General features: G+C 63.1%; 1 protein-coding gene across 9 annotated transcripts in view; it reads right to left on the reverse strand.

The window, feature by feature from the left end:
• The window catches only part of MROH1 (maestro heat like repeat family member 1), a 72,851-nt gene that overhangs the window by 17,547 nt on the left and 32,485 nt on the right, over positions 1–22,819 (reverse strand). For 6 of the 9 annotated variants that reach the window (XM_053244934.1, XM_053244933.1, XM_053244931.1 and 3 more), the window contains 24 exons: positions 22,033–22,111; positions 18,828–18,941; positions 17,246–17,319; positions 16,806–16,925; positions 15,515–15,634; positions 14,509–14,653; positions 12,805–12,845; positions 12,007–12,148; positions 10,989–11,041; positions 10,221–10,328; positions 9,733–9,852; positions 8,797–8,919; positions 8,435–8,581; positions 8,306–8,332; positions 6,529–6,651; positions 5,201–5,280; positions 4,506–4,623; positions 4,029–4,124; positions 3,461–3,565; positions 2,936–3,071; positions 2,052–2,164; positions 1,179–1,331; positions 507–661; positions 101–266 (listed from right to left, as the gene is read on the reverse strand). In XM_053244934.1, the coding sequence (XP_053100909.1) occupies positions 101–266; positions 507–661; positions 1,179–1,331; positions 2,052–2,164; positions 2,936–3,071; positions 3,461–3,565; positions 4,029–4,124; positions 4,506–4,623; positions 5,201–5,280; positions 6,529–6,651; positions 8,306–8,332; positions 8,435–8,581; positions 8,797–8,919; positions 9,733–9,852; positions 10,221–10,328; positions 10,989–11,041; positions 12,007–12,148; positions 12,805–12,845; positions 14,509–14,653; positions 15,515–15,634; positions 16,806–16,925; positions 17,246–17,319; positions 18,828–18,941; positions 22,033–22,111 (2,658 nt within the window). The remainder of the gene's footprint in view (positions 1–100; positions 267–506; positions 662–1,178; positions 1,332–2,051; positions 2,165–2,935; positions 3,072–3,460; positions 3,566–4,028; positions 4,125–4,505; positions 4,624–5,200; positions 5,281–6,528; positions 6,652–8,305; positions 8,333–8,434; positions 8,582–8,796; positions 8,920–9,732; positions 9,853–10,220; positions 10,329–10,988; positions 11,042–12,006; positions 12,149–12,804; positions 12,846–14,508; positions 14,654–15,514; positions 15,635–16,805; positions 16,926–17,245; positions 17,320–18,827; positions 18,942–22,032; positions 22,112–22,819) is intronic. The other 3 variants (XM_053244937.1, XM_053244935.1, XM_053244936.1) reach the window with 2 other exon arrangements.

The following is a 22,819-nucleotide window of genomic DNA, read 5'->3' on the forward strand; positions in this document are numbered from 1 at the left end:
AGCTCAGGCCTGGCATGGCCAGCTGAGCGGAGGAAATGAGAGCAGCCCAGGTGCGGGGAGGGGGGGGGCAGGCGGCACCCAGGGGGAGGGGGACACTCACCGAGAGGGGCAGGAAAGTGGCCACGCGCTCCGTGCTGCTCCCCCGCAGGAAGGACTTGTTCTCCTTGTAGGGGACGTCCCGGTTCACCTTCTCCAGCAGCAGCTCCAAGACCTGCCCAGCCAAGATGGGCTCCCGGGCCAGCGCCTGCCACATGGTGCCCGTGGAGCTGCCGGGGAGGACAAGAGACATGCAGCACCCCAGAGCGCCCTCCTGCTGCTGCTGGTCTGGCATGCCGGGAGGGCCCGGCGGCTGCCTCTGGAGCAGGCTGGCCCGGGAAGAAGCAGGCCAGCAGCACAGGCCCAGCTGGGCCCCTGAGGGCGCTACCCCCGGCCCCTCCCCACACACACTCCTGCCCCACAGGCACTCGGGGCCCCTCCCCCTCCCCCTGCCCCACAGGCACACGCACCTGTCCGAGGGCAGCGGGTGGCTCAGGAGGCTGGAGACGACGGCTGCCTTGTGCTGCGAGGCCAGGATGTAGACCGTCTGCTGGGCAGCCCTCTGGACGTGCCCCTCGGCCCCCTCCTGCAGCTGGGCATGCACTGCCACCAGGATCTCAGGCACCTGCGGGAGAGGGCGGGGCAAGGGCCGGCGGGAGGCGCTCAGGGCGGGCCACGGCAAGGCCGCCGGCAGCGCAGCAAGAGGAAGGGCCCAGCGGCCGACTCTTCGGGCAGACCTGCCCCAGGGCATTCTTGCCACCGCCCCTTCTGGGACCACACTAAGCCACACCTGAGGTGCTGGGCTGGAAGGAGCCCAAAGGGGGCCTCGCTGATCCCCCCCCACACACACACACCCCATCAAAGCCAGCTCCTCCGCTGCCGAGCAGGGGGCTCCGAGCAGGGGACTCCAGGAGACAGGTCACCCCCCCCTCCCCGCGCCAGGACAGGACAGCCCAGCAGGACACACGGAGCAAGCCGCAAAGTGCCACCTGCTGGCTGGGAAGGCGTTTTCCCGAGAAGCAGCAGCAGCTGCCGCCCTTTGGCCCAAGAGAACAAGCCCCCCCAGCCCCCTTTTTCCAGGGTGGGTCAGGGCAGGGCCGGGTCTTTTGCTGCCCCCCCAGAGGCAGAAAGCAGCCCCCCACCTTCTCCAGCAGGACGCCCCCTCGCTCCTTCAGGAGGGAGTTGATCATCACGGCAGCTGCTCGCGAACAGTTGCTGTCGGGATCGGCCAGCCCCTCCAGCATGGCGAGGAGGAGGCTCAGCAGCTGGTCAGGGGGCAGGCGCTTGGCAATGACCTGGCGGGGCGAGAGGCGGCGAGGGCAAAGGTCAGCAGCAGCAGCAGCAGCAGCGGCTCCCAGGGCCCCTGCAGGCCCAGGGGCTGCCAGGCCGCTTCCCAGCCAGAGGGCGGCTGAGGCACAGGAGCCAGGAGGACGAGCAAGCCCAGGCCGGCCCAGCCACCCCCCCAGCCAGCCAGATCTCCAGCTCCCACCCAGGATGCCGCACGGAGGCCACAGGGCGGGCCGGCCAGCAGGGAGGAGCTCCACAGGCCCAACCCAGGAGGCATCCTGGCCCCACAAGGGAGCCCTCCCCACGGACTGCAACAGCGTTGGCCTCAGGGAGGAGGAGGAGGAGGAGCCGTAGCAGGTGGCAGTGGCTTGAGAGTGGCTCTGCGAGTGCAGCCCCAGGCAGGCAGCAGCAGCAGCAGCAGGGGGAACAAGCAGCCTGGACCCAAGTGGCCCCTCAGGGAGGCCGCCCTTGGCCACTGGGGAACAGCCTCCGGGACCTGGCTGCTGCCCAAAGCCAGCTGGCTTCCCTCCAGGATGGCCTGTACGGTGCTGGAGGAAACTGGCCGCCCTCGGGTCCTGCAGTGAGACAAGGCTGGTGGCGCCAGCCCCCTCCCTCCCTCTTCAGCCAGTCCCAACGGCAGGGATGCCCACCCCCAGGAGGCCACGGCCCAGGCCCCCCCCCCGCCACACACACACACACAGAGCAACTACCGCCTCCCTTCGCCCAACCTTGGCAATGTTGCAGCAGGCCTGGAAGAGAGTGTCCACGCTGGGATCCCGCAGGGCCAGCTTCAGGGCTTTCAACTTCTCCACCGACTCATCTCTGTGATCCCGAGAAAAGCCTGCCCCGGAGGACGGACACCGTAGCCGTGAGGAGGAGGAGGAGGAGGAGGAGAGCCACCTAGCCCTCCCGTAGCCTGGCCACGGCCCAGCGCCCCAGGTGGAGCAAGCAGTCTTCTGCCAGCAAGGGGCAGCCGCGCCAGAAATCCCCGGCCAGAGGCGCCCAGGCCGGCCAGCTAACAACCACCCCCCCCAGCACACACACCCCCCTAGACTCCATTCCCACCCAGGACCCCCCTGGGGCTGTCGGCAGAAGGTGGCCGGCTCCAAGTGCAGGACACGCTGCCCTCTGCTGTCCAGAGGAGGAAGGGCCATCCTGCATCCCAACCAGTGGCAGGGGAGTCCCGGCAGCAGGAGAGGCAGCAGGGCCCCCCCCCCCCCAACTCCTGCCTGTGGCTTCCGGCAGCGGCATCTGGTGGGCCAGGGTGGGGGACAGGATGCTGGGCGAGGTGGGCCTCCTTGAAGGGCCTGATCCGGCAGGGCTGTGCTTCTGCACTGTGCTTCAGGATGTGGGAAGGGGTGGGGGGCAGCATGGCCGGCAGGCAGGCAGCCAATGGCAGGGGGCAGCCGAAACCAGGTTGCGGCCCAGCCTCTCCCTCCCTGCAGGAGGCAGCGCACTGGAGCAGGGCACGTAGCTTACTCACGGGGGGGGGACAAGCAGAGGCCCGGCCTCCACCCCCGCTGCCCCCCTCGCCCGGCCTCTTTTCTGGCCACACAGACCCTTAGGAGAAGGGCAGGATGAGCCCCGGGGGGGGGAGGGCCCCCCGCGTCACCTTCGTAGCACAGCTGGATGTAGAGCAGGGAGTAGACGCAGTCGACCGCGTGCTGGCGGACCCAGGCCAGGGAGTCGGTGCAGCGGGGGCAGAAGAGCGCCATCAGCAGCCCCAGGGTGGAGAAGGGGACCACGGCCTGTGCGGAGGCGACACAGAGAGAGGCACCTGTGGGCCGGGGGGGGCTGTGTTCTGCTTCCGCCCCCACCCCACCCCGACACACACACACACCCCCAGCCGGAGCTGTGGCCGCCATCAGACAAGCACGCACGCTCCAGGGGTCGTCAGAGTGGGGAGGGGAGCCCCCCGGGGGGCCAGGGCAGCTCTGCTCAGCCTCGCCAGACGGCTGGAGCGGGGCGCTGGCAACGGCAACCCCCAGGCAGCCCGATTCTGGCCCCCGCACACGATCCTGGCGTGCAGGGAGGAACAGACACCGGACAGCCTCCGGCAGAAAGCGCAGAGGCAGCCCCCCAGCCAATTCACACACACCCCCCTTCTTTAAAGCGGCCCACGGCAAGGCAGACTCACGCTGACATTCAGCTTCTCCTGATAGAAGGCCAGCACGGCGGCACTGACCTCCAGGGCTCGCTCCCGCTCGTGCTCCTTGGTGGACCGGATCCAGGGGCCCAGGTGCTGCATGGAGGAGGGGGAGAGTGAGCGCAGGCCGAACCCGGGGAGCTTGGTGGGGAGCGGCAGCCAGGCAGGCCGCTGGAGGCAAGGGAAGCAGCCACGCTCCTGCTCGCGAGGAGACCCAAGGATGCCCCTCGGCGGCGGTGGCGGCTGGGAAGGCTTCGAGTGATTGGGCAAGCCAGAGCCTGCTGGTTCCGCGTGGGGGAAGGAGACGCCCCAAGAGCCAGCAGGCTCCCCCTTGGGGGCTGAGGCACTGCGAGAGCAAGGCGGGGAGACGGGTGCCCCCCTCAAGCAGCACCACACCGGGCGGGCGGGCGGGCGGGGAGGGAGGAAAGGAGGGACCTCTCGGCCTTCTGCTGGGGAGCGGCCCCCACCCCTCTGTGGGCAAGGACGGCAAGGGGAGCCCCCCCCGCTCTCCCCCCCGGGCCAGCCCCTCCCCACAGGAAGCTGGAGCTCTCTCTCCTACCTCAAACAGGGCCTGCAGCCCCGGGGGGGTCATGCGCCTCTGGAGGAGGCTCTTCAGCAGGTCCTTGAGGGCATCCAGGGTGTCCTGCCAGAGGGGCTGAGGAGGGAAGCCGAGGGCTTGTTGAGGCAAGAGGCCTGCGGGGGGGGGGGGCCATGGGGCAAGGCCTGGCAGCTGCTCCCCAAGGGAAGCGGGCCCCGGGCAGGCCCCGGCCCTGACAGAGACCGCTGGGGGGCACTTCCAGGCAGGCAACCTCCACACACGGCCCCTTCTGCATGGCTGCTCTAGAGGTCCTGCAGCAGACCGCTGGCACCAGGAGGGCCACAGTCGGCGGCCAGAAGAGGACGCTTCCTCCTCCGGCTTCAGCTGCAGAGAAGGAGCAGCCCTTCCGAGCGCAAGGGGGCCAGCCACACACACACACACCCCTCGTGGGTGCCCGTGGGCGCAGCTGCCAAGGGGGGGCGGGGGGCGGGGGCCTACCTCTTTCTGCCCGGCCTCCAGCCCGGGGCCTTCCGGCGAGGGGAGGCCCAGCACGCTGTGCAGGCAGGTCTTGACCAGCTCCGCCCGGCCCGCCTCACTCAGGGGCGGCTCCAGGAGGCTGAAGGGGGGGCACACGTCAAGGAGCAGCCAGCGGCCAGGTTCTGAGCGGTCCGGAGGCCAGTGGCACCAGAGGCGGCAGCGGCGGCGACTAGGTGGCCACTGGCTGAGAGGCCCTTTCAAAAGGGCTCACATCCCTGGTGGAGGAGGCGGGAGGCATTCCAGGCCGAGCCCCCCAGCAACCAGCCCCTCTCGCTAAAGGGAACCTCCATGTCCAGGAGTAGCGCCCAGGATTCTCTCTTCCCCAAGGCCGTTGACCACAACTCCCATCATCCCCAAGCAAAAGCCATTGCAGCAGCTGGGCATGCTGAGAGTTGTAGTCAACCACATCTGGGAATCCCTGTGAGAGGCAGCACTGGCAGTGCCCCCCTGCGCCCCAGATGCTGGGGAGGGCTGCCGCCTGGCTTGCCCGGCTTGGGTGGGGGGAAGAGGGGGCTGGCTGGACGGACGGACCCCGGGGACAGACCCCGCAGCAGGGCTCGCGTGACCCCAAACGAGCCTTGGCTGTGCACACCGGCACCAAGAGGGATGCTCTCCCCCGAGCGCCACCAGAGCAAGGGAAGGAAGAGAAAGGATACACCAGGTACATGCAGGCAGCCATGACTCTCTGGCGGACGGGAGTGCGCAAGGAGTCCAGAGGCTCTGCCTTGATGAAATCCTGCAGAGGGAAGGGGGAGGGGGAGAGGCAGAGGGAGGCCACGTGAGCAAGCGGGGAGCTGGCCCTCTTGCTGCTCACCCCAGGCACCCCCCCACACGACAGGCTTCAGGAAGGACTTGGCTAAAGCGATGCGCTGGAGAGGTCGGTCTCGGCAGTCCCCAGACCCCTTCTGAGGGCTGGCAAGAGAGAGGCCGAGAAAAAACCTTCTCCCAAGCGGCGATGGGCGGAGTGTTCCCCCCAATGGAGTCACACGGTCTGTTCAGAGCCCCCACCCCCCACCCCACCCCCTAGCCTTGCCTCTAGATGGGGGAGGCTGCTCAGGAAAGCCTAGGGACCCGACACCAAAACAACTGGCATTAATGTATGAAAATGTTTCAAACAAATGTTGGAAATGTGGACACTCTGAAGGAACCTTTTTTCATATGTGGTGGACTTGTAGGAAGGCTGAGGCCTTTTGGGACATGATATATAATGAGTTAAAGAAAATTTTCAAAATGACATTTCCTAAGAAGCCAGAATCCTTCCTGCTGGGAATAACGCAAGGAGTGTTTTCTACAACCAACTTAATATTCTTCATGTACACTACCACGGCGGCCAGAATAATATATGTGTAGAAATGGAAGAGCAATGAACTGCCCTCAAAAGAAGATTGGCTGATAAAAACTTTGGAATATGCGGAGATGGCAAAAACTACAGTACTGATAAGAGACCAAAATTTGGAATGCTTTAAAGAAGATTGGAAACCATTCTTATTATATTTAAAGAACTATTTTCCTAATATTGATTTTACAACAGGGTTTGAAATTTAGTAATATTAGCAGGTTGGGTAGATCAAAATCGAGTTTGTAAGGTTTAAGATCTATGTTTTGAATTATTATTATAGCAAGGGTTAATTCTATAGTTGGTGATTCACGAGGAGGTGTGAGCGGGAAGTCCATATTTGTTTAATGTGTTGTGAATGATTATTGTTAAAATTAATAAAAATTTAATATTAAAAAAAGGAATAAAGCATTTCCCCTAAAAAAGAAAGAAAAAGGAAAGCCTAGGGACCCAGTGCGGAGGAGAATGCACTCTGCACGGGCTCAGAGTACTCCCTTAAACCTCCCACACGCCAGGAGCCCTGGCATGCCAACCCCCCCCCCCCCGCTCCCTTGGGCTCAGGAAAAGGGAGGCTGGACAAAGAGGCGAGGCAGCGGCTGCTGCTGCTTCCTCCGTGAGCCCAGCACACGGCTGCCGCCCGGCCCTTACCAGCATCTGGGAAACCAGCTCAGCCTTGCGTGAGAAGCTGAAGTCCCCGGCCTGGGCACTGTGAGAGACGGCCTGGCAGATCATGCAGATGCTCCGGACCAGACACAGCTTCAGCGTGAGGTCCTGAGGGCAAAGGGGCCAGGTGAGGGCCGGGGAGCGGAGGGCACACCTGCCAGCCCAGTGAGCCGGGGGGGGGGGCGCCTCCCTGGAGCACCACGCGGCAGCCGGGAGAGAGCAGGGGCCAGGCCCTCCAGCGCCACCTGCCCACAGGTGAGCAGGCCCAACCCATGGCTCCCCAGGACGGGCCACGGCAGGAGACAGAGGGACCAACGGAGGACACAACTCTCTGTGCCCAGCAGGAAATACCCCTGCAGCCCCTGGCTCTGCCGGAGGGAGGGCGGGCGGAGGCGGCAGTGGGCAGAGGCGAGCCACGCTCTACCAAGCAGCGCCACTTCCAGAACTCCCTCCTGTGGCCAAAGCAAGCCAGCCTCCGCCCCTGTGCCAGGAAGGCCCTCGCAGGCTGGAGTGGCCGGAGGTCGTGCCAAGGCTTGCCTCACACAGGTGGGCCCCCCCACACACACCCTGATTTCCCTTCACAAAGAGCCCCCCACCACCACCTCCTTTAAGGCCAGCCAGAGAGGAAAGAGGTGCCCCCTTTGCTCACCAAGCCAGCCCCCCAGCTGCTCAGCTGATGCCCCCAGGAGACATCCTGCCCCCACAGAGGTTAGTGCCAACAGAGCAGGAGAGAGAGAGAGAGAGAGAGAGTGCGCATGCACACGCCATTAGTGGGACCGGAAGGAAGCCTCCCTTTCCCGGGGCAGGGGTTGGCCCCACTGGCTCCAGCCACGGGGGAAACAGCTGGGGAAGAGGACGGGCCTGCAGTCCCTGTGGGAGGGAGGGAGGGAGGGAGGCGGGGCTTCTGCCCCAGGCCAGCAGAGAGGCAGGAGTCGTCCGCATGGGGACTTCCTCGTCCCACAAGCGGCTCTGGCTCCCCTTTGGGGAAGCCAAGGGGGCAGGGAGGGGGCCCCCCCGGGATGCACAGACGCCTGCCCCTCCCTTGCGGCAGCCACTGGCCCCACCCAGCCCCCCCTGGACAAAGGGAAGGCCCCAGCACGGCCCACTCGGACCAAGAAGGGCAGGGAAGGGCCTCCCTCGGCCCAGCCAGCTGGGAGGCTGCTGCTGCTGCTGCCGCCGCCACCGCCAGGGGCTGAGCCTGCGCCCTGCCAGGGAGGAACCCCTCCCCGCCGTCCCTTTGCAGCCTCCTGGCTCCCTGCAGCAGCAGCAGCAGCACACACAGGGCAGCTGCTCTCCACCTGGGGAGGGAACCGGTGGCCAGCAGAAGAGACCTCCCCGTGGCCCGGCGTCTGCCCTGGCTTTGTGGCACGGGGTGGGGCCCCATTTCCCAGACCCTGGGGGCACCCTCACCACCCACCACCGGCACGCGAAGGCACACAGACAAGGCCGCATGGAAGACTCTCTTGCCCAGACTGGCCAGAGCCGGATTCTGGGAGCCCAGAGGCCGGCTGGTCACAGGAGCCGACCATGCCGGGCTCCACCGCTTGCTGCATCCACATGCCTCTTGGGAAGGGCAAGTGCTGCCAGCTCGGGGGGGGGGGGGGCGTTGCCTCCCCAACCCCAAAGCCTGGCAGGTTTCCGCTTCTTTCCCTCACACTGGCTAGGGCTGCCCCCCGCCCCCGCCCCCCGCTCGAGTGAGGAGAGAGAGAGAGAGGCAGACCAAGGAGACAGAGGAGTGCAAGTGGAGGGCCTGACACTGTACCTTGGTTTCTACCTTTATTCCCAGAACCTGAACAAAATAGAAGGACACACATATTAACAAGGATTCCAGAGGACAGGACAGCAGGGCCCCCCCCCCCGGCCCCTCCCCTGCAGCCGCAGCCAGGCTCACCTTGGTGTTGAAGTACAGGAAGATGTTGCGGAGAATGTCGGCGTCCACCCGGGCCAGCACCAGCTCTTGGGGAGCATGCCTGGCCACGTAGCCGTAGCACAAGATGAGGGCGCTCTTGACCTTCTCCACCTCATGGTCGCTGCGATCCTGCAGGTGGAGGAGACCAGGAGAGGTGACAGCCAGGAGGAGGGCTGGGCCCATTGTGGCAGCTTCAGAGACCAGGCTGACTGCCCTGCCCCCCCAGCCCCCCACCCACCCACACCCCCCCCGGCACATGCCCGAGAAAGGGACCTGGGCTGCCAGGCCAGGCGGGGACCCGAGCGGTTGCCCAGGCAGCGGGGAGGCTCCGGGGAGGCTCTCACCTTGAAGATGCTGAAGAGCCCTGCAGACTTCCTGAAGACATCCGACTTCACAAACTCCTCCAGCTTGGCCAGGGTCTCATCCAGGTAGTTGACGGCACACAGCCCCAAACAGGAGGCAAGACCCTGAAGGGAAAGGGGCAGATTGGCTCTTTCATCAGCCCCATGGCCATAACAAACCAGAGCCTGCTGGTTCAGCGTGGGTCAGGCCAGCAACTTGTTCCCACAGCATCAAGGATTGGTAGCCGCTGCCCTCCAAAGCGCAGACAGGTAGGGCCACTCCACAGGCTGCTTGGACTGGTGTGGGGAGGTGTGTGTGCGCGCACACACACACACACACCCCTTGCAAGGGCCTTGGGTCAGGTCCTGCCTAGTGCCATTGCTGGACGGGCCCCACTCTGCTCACGGGCTGCCCAGTCGCACTCCTGCTCCAAGGAATGGCACGCCAGCCAGCATCCCAGCAGGAGGGGCAAGTCAGACCCTCGGCCACCAGACATGCTCCGGGCCGTCTGTGTGAAAGCAGAAGCACAGCAGGAAGCAGGCCCTGAGAAGGAAACTGCTAGTCCGGGCCCAGGGCCACTGCAGAGCCACCTCTGGGCTGCTCCCTGATGGAGCCCGTCCTTGGAAGCTGGGACACGATGGAGCCCGCCCCCTTCTCCACTCGGGCTGGCTGTGGGCCACGCCCATCCCTCGGTGCCAAGCTGGCCGGCCACACACCCACCCTGCTGGCCCTGCAGCCTGGAATCCCCCACCTGGCCGCCTCCCACCACCAGCATGCCTGCCTGCCTGCCTGGGGAGCCCACTCCTTTCCCTGGCGCTTCTCTCCAGTCAGGCCGATGAGCAGCTCAGCACAAGCCCAGAAGCTGCACAGGATCCACCGCGGCCTCCAGGGGCACTTTCCGGAGTCCTCCCCCGTCCCCCGCACCCAGCACTCCTGACCTCCCTCTCTGCCTCCTCATGGTATCTGGCCGTTTCCAAGAGGTCCTGAAGCTGCTTCCGAACAAGATCCTTGTTGGCACAAGCCGCCAAGCTGGTGCCGATGCTTTTGTAGAGGAAGTTCTGGAGGAGAAGGAAGAGGAGGAAGAGGAGGACCAGAAGCCAGTTGGGGTGTGCCAGGAGCCATACAGAGCACAGGCCCACACAGCACCCTCCCCACCCCACACCGCCTGGAAGGACTTGACGGGGCAGTCCCAAGTAGCGATGGTGAAGGAGAGCTCAGCCAGCCCGAGGCCCCACCTCACCCAGCCTCATAACATGGATCAGCCCACCACTCACTCAGGCAGGCCCAGCCTCCTTCCCAACAGGCTGGAGGCCAAGAGGCAGGAGTCCCTCAATGCCGCCTCCCCCCACCCGCTCCCGGCAGGCTCAGCATCCTTGAGACCCCCTGCCCTGCCCTCCTCCCCACACCATGGCTGCTGGAGGCAGACCTTCTCTGAGGAGGACCCGTTGTAGCTGCTGAGCTGCCTGCACATTTCTAGAGTCAGCTGACACGTCCAAGTTGCATCTGAAATCGTCATCAGGGTCTCTTGAAGGAACTGTGGGCAGAAGCATTGGCTTTACCAGCGGAAGGAGCCAAACAGACGGATGCAAACACAACCAGTATCTATATACCGCTTTTCAAGAGAAGATCCCGGAGCAGTTTACATAGATAGAAATGAATAAAAAACGTGCCCCAGACAGGCAGTCTTGGCCAAGAGCTAGTCACAGTGGCCAAAGGTCTTGGCCTCCCTTGGAAGGGGGCGCTCCTCCACTCGAGCCTCAACAACATTCACATGCCCAGCGAGGATTAGCACTGGAAGAGGTGCAGGCCACCATCGCTGAGCTCCCAGGGGCCCAGAGGAAGAATGGGAAGGCACCACCACCAAGACCTGCCTCCCACCTTCAGGCTCCCTGCTGCTGCAGTCAGGAGCCCCCAGGAGACAACTGAAGTACACGGGGAGAGGGAGGAGCTGGGGGCGCGCGGGAGGGCTGGGCCAAGCAGGCCAGCCCAAGGAGATGCCCCTCTCCCAAGCTGCCCTCCGCGGGAAGGCACCATCGGGGCATTATGCCCCCAGCAAGCACATGCCTTTCTCTCCTCAGGGCACCCCCCCCACACACACACACACACGCTGGATGCTTCTGTCCCAACAAAGCACCAGGACTCCGCCCCGGCACACACAGAGAGCCTTTTCAGCTCAGGACAGGTGTCCTCTTACCTTGAGCAGCTGGTCCTCCCACGCCGCCTGGGACAGGGTCGCCTGGGTGTTTGCTGGAACAGAAGAGGAGGCGGGCAGGAGTTGGAGGGGGGCTACAAAGGAGAGTCTGGTGAGGGAGCCCGGGGCGGGGGGCTCAAGAGCCACTCGAGTCGCAGGCCGGCCCCGCAGGGTCTGCCGACACGCTCTAGGAGCCACAGGCCCTGAGTGCTGCCCAGGAGCTGAAGCATGGGGGGCTCTTGTGTTGAGAGAGAAAAAACCAATGGAGGCTTCGCCATCCAGATTCACAGCATCACAAGGGAGCTTGGAGGGAGAGACCTTTCCTGAGGGCTCAGAGTGGCCCAAAGAAAGAGGCTGGCAGGGACAGCAGGTGGGCCTTTCCGGGGGGGGGGGGCTCTTCGCCTCAGGCATGCTGTCGCCGCTGCTGCCATCAAAACCCGACAGCTGGGGTAAGGCATGTTGGCATCACGCACTGACCCCCCACCCCGCCACCGTCCTTGGGGCAGCAAAGCAGCTGTGTGGGAACTGCTTGCAGAGGCTGTCGCCTGAGAGATGGGGCCTCCGTCACGGCATGGAGGGGCCAGGTCTACGGCAACCACCCGAGCTCAAGCGGAACCTCCAGGCTCAGAGGCAGTCTGCTTGTGGGCCCCTCAGAGTCCCCTGGTGGGCCAAGATGGGGAACTGGAGCCACAAGAGCTACCTGAAGGTTCCCAGCTCTAGGATGCAAGGGTCCCTTAGTGCTGCCAGGCCAAGTCAAGTTCAACCCCTGGCGGCAGCATCTCCAAGGCAGGCAGGCTGGCAAGAGCCTGCGGGGAGCCTGGAGAGGGGCCAGGGGGCTGCCTTGGGCCCAGGCCGCTCCAGCCGCACAGGCCCTCAGGGATCAGCCCAGAGGCTCTGCAGATCTGGGGCAGGAGGACCCCCCCCCGGCGAGAAAGGGCTCAGGACAGCCACTCTCCAACGGAGGCCAAGCCCCCTGCGCTGAGGCACACGGGGCTCTCGAGGAGCGTCCACAGCCCATTACCTTCCAGATGCTCCACCAAGGCTGGAATCTTCTTGCTCCACAGGGGCTCGAGGGTCTTGTGGATGCTGAGGTGCAAGACGCCAAGGAGACGCAGAGCGGCGGCCCCTTGGCCTCCCCCCCTGTAAGGCTGGGAAGTGGCAACCTGGGCGAGGGAGGCAGAGAGGGCAGAGCAGACCCGTCACAAGGCAAGGCGGACCTTCCCGAGAGGCACTCCGGGGCCAGGCGCGTGGCCTGGTTGCCAGCCGCTGCCGTAGGGGTGGGCCCCAACGCACACACTCCAGTTGTGAGGAATGGGGCCTTCTGAGACCCAGAGGGGGGTGGGGGGAGACCCAGGGGGGGTGTCCTGCCCACCAAACCCCATCCCCAGCAGAGCTGCAGGCAGCCCGCCTCAGAGCAGCTGGCCCCTGGAAAGGGGAGCCTCTGGAGTGGGGTCACTGCTTGAATGCAGCCCTACATCCCCAGAACAAGCAAGTGTGGAAGTGAACACCTGCATGTGCATGTGTACACAGGCACGCCACACACTCGCTCCTGGGCAGCATGGGCCCGATTCCATTCTGGGAGCAGCCTCCTCTCCTTCCAACCCCTGAGTAACTCAGCTCCAAGGGCCAGCCAGAACCAGCAAGGGGAGGCTCCTTCTCTGGATCCTGGAGGTGGCGGCGGCAGCAGCAGCAGCAGCAGCAACGCCCCTTGCTCAGCTCCGCCCCGCCAAGTTTCTGAGCCCGACGGCATGGCTGGACAGGCAGGACTGCCCGGCCAGCCCCTTCCGGCCTTGGCTCCCGCTTGTCTCAGCAGACTTACCAGCAGCCTTCCCAGGAGAGCATAAGCAGACGGGAGGCTTCCTGCAAAGAAGGGAGGGCAGACGTCAGCCTCCGCACAAGGTGTCCCTCAGCAGGCTACACTTGCGGGAGGAAGCCAGCTGGGGGTGGGACTTCACCACTGCAGGGCCACACACAGGGAAGGCTCTAGAAAGCTCAAAGATGAACGCAGCCGTCATCATCGCCAAGGGGTGAGAGGAGGGGGCCTCCTGAGGAAGGAGAACGGGCTAACCAGGAAGCAAAGGGGAGAACTAGGTGGACTGTGTTCCCGAGGGAGAGAGGCCAGAAGTGAGGTCCCTTGAGGATCCCTTCTGGGACTGGAGTCAGGGGTAAGCAGCACAGTCGTCAAGCTAGCAGACCACACCAAACTATTCAGGGTGGTAAAAACCAAAATGGATCGTGAAGAGTTCCAAAAGCCTCTCTCCAAAACTTGCCAAATAGGCAACCAAGGGGCAAACAAAAACTCCCCAACTTCACGTATACGCTGATGGGATCTGAGCTGTCAGTGACTGACCAGGAGAGGGATCTTGGGGTCGTGGTGGACAGCTCAATTGAAAGTGTCGACTCAGTGCGCGGCAGCTGCGAAAAAGGCCAGTTCCATGCTAGGGATCATTAAGAAGGGGGTTGAAAATAAAACGGCTAATATTATCATGCCCTTATAGAAAATGATGGTGCGGCCACATTTTGAGTACACTCAGTATTCCACACCTGGAATACTGCATAGAATCCTGGTCACCACATCTAAAGCAGGACATTGTAGAGCTTGAAAAAGTGTAAGAGAAGGTAACAAAAATGATCACAGTCTGGAGCACCTTCCCTATAAGAAAAAGCTAACACTTTAGGGGTGGGGGGTTAAGTTTGGAAAGAATGGAATTAAGGTATACACAATTATGAACAGAACAGAAAAAGTGAAGTTTTTCTCCCTCACACCAGTAGAACCAGGGGCCAGCCAAGGAAACTGACAGACAGGAAATTTAGAATGGACAAAGTAAGTATTTTTCCAGACAGGGCATATTTAGTCTGGAATTCTCTGCCACAGGATGCGGTGATGGTCACTGGCTGAGATGGCTTTAAAAGGGGATTAGGCAAGTTCATGGAGGAGAGGTCTCTCAGCATAAGCTAGCCACAAGGGCGACAAGCCTCTTCCAGAGGCAGAAGATGCCATCGGCGCAGCCCTGGCGGATCTGGCCAAGGCCCATCTAGGCCAGCATCCCACTTGCCACAATGGCCCGTTAGCAAAAGCCAAACCAGCTGCAGGGGAGCAATGCTGAGAGAGGGGGCACGCCTTCATCGCCTGCTTCTGGGCTACCTAGAGGCACCTGCTCGGAAACAGGACGCTGGACTAGGTGGGCCTTGGGCCTGATCCAGCAGCCAGGCTTTTCTGACGTCTTTCTGCAAAAGCTTAAGTCCCACCACTCAGTCTTCCAGCTCCTCGCTTTGCAGGGGGAAATATGGCCACGTGGCCTGCTTGGGCTAGACACTTCAGAAAGCCGTGGGGGTGAGCAATACTGTCTCTCCACGGGAGGGAAGCAGCCGCCACCCCACATGGCCCTAGGAGAAGGAGGAAAACCCATAAGCCGCCCAAACAGGATGCCGATGCAGTGACCCCGTTGGCATGGAGGTCTCAGCTTCCCCATCTCAGCAAGCAAAAGCACCGCCCCTCCCAGAGCGACCACCGGACACCAACCGTTGGCCTCGTAGTGGAGCCGCAAGTCCTCCTCGCCCTCCTCTTGCTTCTTAGCTGCCAGATAGACGAGGCTCTTGCAGAGCGGGGCCAGGGCATTGCTCAAGTGCACGGGGATCACAAACTCCAGGAGGAAAGGCCAAAGAACCTGTGGAGACAGCAGCCCCGGTGGGCTCAGCACAGATCTCTGCAAGGCAGGGCAACGGCAGCCCCTGCCCTCGGCGGCCAAGAAGGCCAACGGCATGCTGGCCAGAAAGAACCGCTCGGGTGGGTTCAAGGGAGGCTGCTACAGAGGGAGACCCTCCCGCATCTGCCTGCAAATCCAGGGCTCTTCCCCCTGCCTTGAACACCCTGACAACCCCCTGCCCTTCATGTGGCATTTGCCAAAGTCATCTCAGCCGTGCAAGTTTGCAAGGCTCAATTTGCCAGGCTTTCAAAGAATGGGGCGAGAGCACCCACAAGCGCTCCACTGCCTTGGCTCCTGGAAACAGGAGGCAGCAGAGATTTCCCTGAAGCCTCCACCGCTTGAGAATTCTCCAGCTGCTGCCTTGAGGAGCCAAGAAGTATCAGCTACAGATTCCTATTCACTTCCCAAGTTTTTGATTAGGAGAGCTGGCCACGCAGTCAAGAGCCGGGATTGGCCAGGACTCCCCAATGTACACACATCACAGAGAGAGAGAGAGAGAGAGAGAGAGAGAGAGAGAGAGAGAGAGAGAGAGAGAGAGAGAGAGAGAGAGAGCGACTATATACCGCTTTTCAACAAAAGTGTCCAAAGCGGTTTACACAGAGAATGGCTCCCTGTCCGCAAAGGGCTCACAATCTAAAAAGAAACATAAGACGGACACCAGCAACAGTCACTGGAGGGGTACTGTGCTGGGGGTGGAGAGGGCCAGACAGAGACAGAGAGGACAGCTTCAGACATGGCCATCGGCTCTTCGGAGCTGCACAATGCAAGGCAGCCTCCTCCCGCGAGCCAAGCGGCATGAGCAACGGCCTGCTGGGGACTCACGTCATCCATCCTGTCCACGGTCGTGCTGAGGAGGAAGAGCGTGTTCACGCTGATGTCTCGGACGTGGCTGTCTGTCAAGTCCTCCGTTTCCAAGGAATGCCTCCGGGGTAGCTGAGAGGACTGAACAGATACATCAAGGTAGGACATCCGCCTGCCTCGGCCTCCCCCTGGACATTTTTAGAGTGGAGCCCGAGCCTCTCCTCAGTGGATCGTGCCCTGCTCAGCTACTCCTAGCCTTCCACATGCCACTCAGCTCCCGTTGGGAGATTTCGAGGAAACGGAAGGAGGAATGGCTTGTCATGTCCGGCCTGTCCCAGAAAGGGGCACCAGACCCAAGGGGCATGCTCCAGACCTGGACACCACTAGCATTCCTTTCTTAGCACCTTCCGTCTGATATTGCTCAGGGCTGGACACACGGCCACAAGCAGAACCAATTCCTCTCTTTGACAGTTTAGCCAGAGAGTGTGTTGTTTGGGGGCAGCAGGGAGGGAGGCAGAAATATCATTCCTGACCTTGAGGCCAAGGTTCAGCTCAGAGTAATGGGAGTCTGTCAGTGGGTACGTAAGTATGCAGGCACGGGAGAAGTGCCTGTGGAGTTCAGGTGAGCTGCAGGTGCTGAATTCCAGCACAGAAGATCCAATCCGTCATAGAACAGAAGGCAGCCAGCATGCCCGGCAGGGGCGGGGGGGCTTGACCATTAACCCGCAAGAGGCCAGCTGCATTCATTGACTGGCAGCCTCAGCTCAACCACAGGCAGCCGCCTTGTCCCCTTAGACACCTTCAAAACATGGGTCCACCGCAGAATGAGTGGTCTGGAGGGAAAGCTGACTCTTTCAGTCTGTTGTTATGTGGAGTCCCCACTATAAACAGGGGAATCAGCGAAGGGTGCAAGTCACAGAACACGGAGGAGAGGTCTCTCTATCCATGGCTGCTCGTCTGACAGACCTGTAATTGAGGCCACCTCCAGCCTCAGAGGCAGGATGCCTCTCAATCCCAGTTGCAGCAGGGGAGAGGGCAGGCACACACCTCTTGCCCCCCATGGGCTCCCCAGCAGGGGCATCTGGTGGGCCACTGTGCGAAGCAGGAGGCTGGACTGGATGGGCCTCCTTGGGCCCAATCCAGGAGGGCTGTTGATATCTTCTTAACATCAAAGCAAATGGCCCTGCTGCTGCTGCTGCTGCTGCTGCAGGAAAGAGGGGATTTTCTCCCTGAGGAAGGAGGGCAGCAGCCTGTCGAGCTTGACCCTTGCTCAGAGGTGCCCCATCCCTCCCACCCCTGCCAAGAGCCTCACCTGGTCGCCAGGAAGGGCACACTGGCGGATGAGGAACTCGACCAAGGCTTCTCCACCGGCCTGCTCCAGGTAGCCATGGTGGGCCATTGCGCTGATCAGCTGAACCACGGCCCGCTTCACCTGCAGCAAAGCCAACCAGGGGCATGTGAGCCAGGCAGGCAATGACAACCCACGCCTCGCTCCAGCTCTCCTCTGCTTGCCCCGAGACTTCGGGGACTGAGACAAGGCCACCCCATGCAGAGAGCACATGCCTTTGGCCTGGAAAACCAAGCCACGTGGTGGTGCCACTGGGCTACTGACTCCACCAGGCCCAGGCTGTCTCCAGACCCCAACGGGAGCTGAGGGCAGGCTCAGTGGGCTGGGGAGGGCAGGGCAGGCCTCAGGGGCAGCCCCGGGCAGCAGGGAGAGCCAGCCCGCCCCGCCCCCCAGCCTCCACCCACCTTATTGCTGTTGTCCTGCAGAGGCAGCTTCATGGCCGAGAGGATGAAGGGCTTCTTGATCTCCATCTGGGAGGCTGCCAGAGAGGAGAGATGCCGGCTTCAGCAGGACCGGGGTGTGTGCCACCAGGCTGGCTCTTGCCTCCCTGAGCTGGTCTCAGGGAACGTCTCCTCCTGGATGCACCCCCACCCCCACCCCCAAGCAGAGGCCAGCCTAGTCTCCGGAGAGAGTGGGGTCCTCTCTGCAACGTGGTGGGTGCTCTGACACTCCTGAGAGCCGGGGGGCTGCCCGCTGCTGGCTGCCTTCGTTTCCACTAACTGCTGTTTCACCCTCACATGCAACTGGTGGCTCTCGTGGCATGTCATTTCAGTTGGTATTTGGTGTTTGGGGAGGGAAGGGCCGTCGCTCGGTGGCAGAGCCCCTGCTTGGCCTGCAGAGGGCCCCTGGCAGCCGCTGGGCAAAAAATAAACGGAGAAGGACGGGCAGGCGGAGAAGGACAGGCAGGCGGAAGCTGACGTCTACTGCAGACTGCCACACCAAGAAGAGGGGGAGTCTGCTTCAAGGAAGAGGGGACTCCTGCCCCCCGGCTATCCAGGGGAGAGAAGCTCAATGAAGCACGGACTATCCCACCAACCCCTGAAAGGCCTTGCTGAAAACAGCCCCTTACAGGAGAGGAACCAGGGAGGAGGCGGCCCTCTCTGGCTGGGTGCTAGTCAAGAGGGAGGTGAGGGCAGAATGATCTCCCAGGTTCTTGATCTCAGGGAAAGCTACGAAGTGAGCAGAGTCCAACATGGTCCCGGCATGCCAGAAAACCTGTTTGCAGCCCCCTCAAGGAGGGTCCGCACCTGAAGGCCGTGCCAAGGCGGAGAAGAGGCGTGCCAGGGCCCCCGGCACCGCACCAGGAGGCTGCCTGGCTAGCCAAGCCGCCACCACCACCGCCAGGAGTCGGGCTGGCTCTCCTCACAGAAGCCCAGGGACAGCTCCCGGCGGCCACACATCTGGCCACACTGAGCCGGTCAGAGGAGAGATCCGGCTCCCGCCGGGGCCTCCCAGCACAGCAGTCTGCCAGCGGCATAACGGGCAGCTCTGCCACTCCGCTCTCCCCACCCCAAGCCTCAATTGGCTTGTTTTCCAGAGTTTGCCATTGGCACCAACCTTGAAGAGCCTGCCCGGGGGGGGGGGGGGCCTTATAGGCACAGTGGCCACCACAGTGGGGCAGCCTGCAGTTGAGTGGGGAGCGGGGGGGGGATGGGTGCACACGAATCCTGCTCCAGCACCTGTTCTCTCCGAGACACAGCGCAGCCTGGGGAGAGACCCCTGCTCCCTAGACGAGCCTGCAGGAAGCTCCCTTGCGCGGTCTCACCTGGCACACTGGAAGGGGAGGGGGGCACTCTACACCCAGAGAGCCCCCACAGCCAGCCTAACCACCCTGAGCCACCACGTGAGAGAGCAACGTAGGGGAAAGGTGCCCAAGTCTAGGTCCACAGGAAGCAGCAGTCGGGGCAGAGAAAACGAAAGAGCTGCTCTCTCAGGGGACCCAGGGAAGAAGAGCCCCCCGCAGCCCGCCCCCCCCCCCACACTTACAGGCACTGTTGATGACCTGTCGCAAGATGGTGAGAGTTCCCACCCGCGCCCTCTCACTGCCCGACTCCAGCTTGGGGAGCAGAAATCCCAGCAGACGGTCAGGAAACGAAGACGCTGCAAGAGACCCACACCAGGCCAGCTGTCATGGGCAGGTGCCAGAGCCTGCCCAGCCTTGCTCCAGTTCTGGGCCAGCAGCCCTGCTGTGCAGGGCAAGGCGGGGGCCCTCCCCCTGCTCCTTTGGGGCTGGAGCAAAGGGGCCGGCCTCAGCCCCCTGCGGAGGGGGCCACGGAGGGCGGGGGAGAGAAGGGCTGTCTGAGGTGGGGGCGGCAGCCAGCGCCTCCGCTGGAGAGCCCAAGGAGCCTCCCCGGCAGCCTGCCTGCCTGCCCATGGGGAGCCTGGCCGTCCTCCACAGAGACCTCGTGGAAGTGATCACTGCCAGTGGGGGCAGGACTGAACTGAAACTTAATTATCTTCCATCCTTCAGTGGCTCATACGAGAAGTGTGCTCTGTGCATGAGGGTTTAGGTGGAGCAGGCGTTCGTCCTCTGTGTGGTCACCATCTTGTTTCGAGATGACCGACTGCAACCCAGGTGCCCCCATCAGGGCCCCCCCCCCGGGGCTCTGCTGGCCTTTGATGTGTATCGGACTGCAGACACAGAAGGCCCCAGGGATGCGCACACGCAGTCATGGGGATCTCATAAGCCTGGGTTCAGTTGGAAAAACAGGCTCAAAAAAGGCTCGTTTCCCAAATCATGAAGTACTGCGGGGAGTCAGCGACCTGGAAGAGAGACTCCCAGAACCCCTCAACGTTCAAGGAGTAGCCGAGCATTTCTGGAGCAGTCCGGAGACCCAGAGAGTCTAGTGAGGCTGAGAGGAAGGGGACCGCCCAGGGTGCTTGGGGCAAATCCAGCAGCCTCGGCAGCTCCAAGGGCCACAGAGCAGCTCCTTTCTGCAGGCAGGCAAGCAGGCAGGGGCATGCTGGGGGGCGTCCGAGGCCAGCTACTGCTTGCCCATGGAGAGCAGGCTTGGAGCCCTCTGAACTGCCAGGGCTCAGGCGAGGAGGCTAGCGCCAGCCACACAAGCCTCCCCTCCAGCCCCAGACCAACTGCTTCTAGCTCCTCCTGTTGCCCCAGCCCTTGACAGACACCAGAAGCTCTCACCCCCCTCCCCGCCCCCAAACCCTTGTAACCAGAGTCATCGACTTCTGTCAGTGCAGGATTTGGGCCTGCAGTTCTCAACCACTGGGGGGGCTGCCAAGGGCAGGAAACTGGGGCTTTAGCTGGTGGGACCACTCCGGCTTGGGGGCCTGAAGCCTCCATCCGTGATAGGAGCCGGCCTGTGCAATACTGGCTTCCCCACGGCCCCCCCGAGGCCCTTGCTGCCCCCCGCCCCCCACTGGAGATACAGGAGGGGCACAGAGGAGGCCTCTGGGGCCTGAGCCCCTCCCCTCTGGGGCTCAGTCCACAGACGCCCTCCACCCACTCTCCCCGGCACGCCTATTCCACACAGCAGCAGCCGCCCCAGCTCCACGTGTCACTTGCAGTGTTTCTCACACTGGGACCGGCAACTCTCAGGGCAAGCAGCATGCCTTGGGCCTGGGCTTGTGAGCCAGGCGGACAGCCAGCAGCAGCAACGGCCTGGAGGGCAGAACCTCCCCCTGGGGGGCTGCAAGGCAACACCCCCAGTTTTAAGGCTGCTTGAGGAAAGCGGCCCCATCCTGAGCCCGTCTGTACCCAGGCTGCTGGGGAGGTCGCCGAGGGGGCCCTCCGGCAGACCCGCCAAGGGAGCAAAGAGGCTGCAGGGAAGCGAGGACAGAGCTGCTCCCCCGAGAGACACTCTCGCCCTCCCAGGCTTCTTCCACGGCGCATTGCTGGATACACCAGCCTCGCCTCCCAAGCACGAATGTGGCCAAAGGAGTCGCCTGGCCAGGACTACCTCAAGCCCCCGGGAGAGCCAAGAGCTCCCTTCGCAGGAGGAGCACCATTGCAGCAGCGCCCCTGGGCACTTGACAGGCACTGCTGCAGGCCCCCGGGTTGGGCCCAGCCCACCAAGCCCCAGCTCCTCCTCCTCCTCCTCCTCCGGAAGAGCCTATCTAGACACACAGGGCAGAACTGGCAGGGAGCCCTTCGTATCTGGGACACAGGGCCACGGCGGGCCCCCAACGTTCTGCATGAAGGTGCAGCAGCAGCAGCAGCACTCTGCTCCTGGGGGCGGGCAAGGGACTCCTCCGCTCCTCTCTGTGACTTAGCAGAAGCCAGGCTGAAGCCCCACCCCCTAGGCAAACCCCCATTCACACACACACACACACACACACACACCCCACACCCCTTCCACAAGCTCCGCTTGGCAGCCTGGAGGGCCAGAAACAAGGCAGGCAGGCAGGCTCCTCGGGAAACTGGACTCCATCTCATTCTGTGTGTGTGTGTGTGTGTGTGTGTGTGTGTGTGTGTGTGTGTGTGTGTGTGTGTGTGTTGGGCATGGTGCTTGCAGACCTGCCCAAGCCAGGGCCAGGGATGAGAGAGGACAGTGGCTTCTATGGGGCCAGAGGGGTGGGAGAGGAAGAGAACAGTGGCCCCTCCCCTCTCCCGAGTCAGGGCGCAGCAGTGGCAGCTCCCCCCCCCCCCCCCGCCTCACAGCCTCCAACCTTCAGAGGGCAAGAGGCAGAGCAGCTGCTGCTGAAGGCCCATTTGCTGAAGGGCTGGTGGAAGGGCCCAAACCAAGTGCCTGCCGGGTGACAGCAGCCCCTCCCCACTGGCCGGGGGGGGGGCTTCCCGAGCCCCTCGATGTCACTGCAGGGGGTCCGGGAGGAAGCCCACCTGGGGCAGGGCGAGGCAGCCCAGGCCTCTCACACCTCCACTGCCTCCCTCCTCCACCCCCTCCTGACATCCAGGGACCTGGTTCCCCTGGGAGATGGGGAGGCAGGCGGGAGAAAGAGCCTGGCAGCAATGCGGCTTCCTCCCCACTCCCCATCTCAGAGGTCAGCCATGGGGCCCAGCTTCTCCAACCCAGGCCCCACTTGCCTGTGCAGCTTCCTCAAGACGGAGGCTGGCTGAGGTGACCCACCAGGTTTCCTCCCAGAGCAGCTGGCTTGGGGGGCACACAGGGGCCAGCCAGAGCAGCAGCAGCAGCAGCAGCCTCTGCCGCCTCCAGCCCCCCCTCACAGCCATCCCCCCCCCAGGCCCCCCAGAGCTCTCAGAGGTTCTTACCCAGCACAGTGAAGCATCGAAGGACCTCGTTGTGGTTCTTCAACTGGACTGACATGGAGGAATCCAGCGGGGTGCAGATCTGCTCAGGGAAGGAGACTGGGCTGAGACGGGCCGACAGCTGGGGAGCCCTACTCCCCCACTCCCTCCCGCCCAAGCAAGGGGGCCTCCTGCAGCCTCAGCCAGGGCCCTCCCCCCCGTTGGGCAGCACCTCTCCTAGCCAGCAGAGCTAGATCCCATCCCACCTCCTGCCCAGGCTCTGGAGGACAAGCTCTCCCTCCAGGCCCCATCCTCGACCAAGAGGGGATGCCACCAGAAGGCCCCAGCACCAGCCCTGGCATCTCAAGGCACAGGCTCTGGGGCTCCGGGGCCCACAGCTGCCGGGAGCGCCTCTTGGGGCTGGACCCCTGGGATCAACAGGCTCCAGCAGACCCATCACACATGGCGATACCGAGCCAGAAAGGCCGAGGGAGGCCACGGCTTCCCTGCGTCAGGGGTCGTGGGCTCACAGGGAAGTGTGAGGGAAGGGTCTGGGGAGGAAGAAGAGTTTCCTTGATCCCAGAAACTCTGACTGGCGAGATGTGAGCAGACATCCGGGCAATGGGCAAGCACCACAGCATGGCTCTGAGCAGGGTGGGATCGGGACCTCCAGGTGCCAGAGACGCCTTTACAAGAAGTTAGCCGGTTCTTATCCTGCAGCCCAACCAAGTCACCAGCACAGACCAGCCCCCCCCCACACCAAGCGGGGGAAGCAACAGGCCACCCACCCTGTTCCAAGAGAGTGGAACAA

Source organism: Hemicordylus capensis, chromosome 4 (assembly GCF_027244095.1).
Source record: "Hemicordylus capensis ecotype Gifberg chromosome 4, rHemCap1.1.pri, whole genome shotgun sequence".
Taxonomy (NCBI): domain Eukaryota; kingdom Metazoa; phylum Chordata; class Lepidosauria; order Squamata; family Cordylidae; genus Hemicordylus; species Hemicordylus capensis.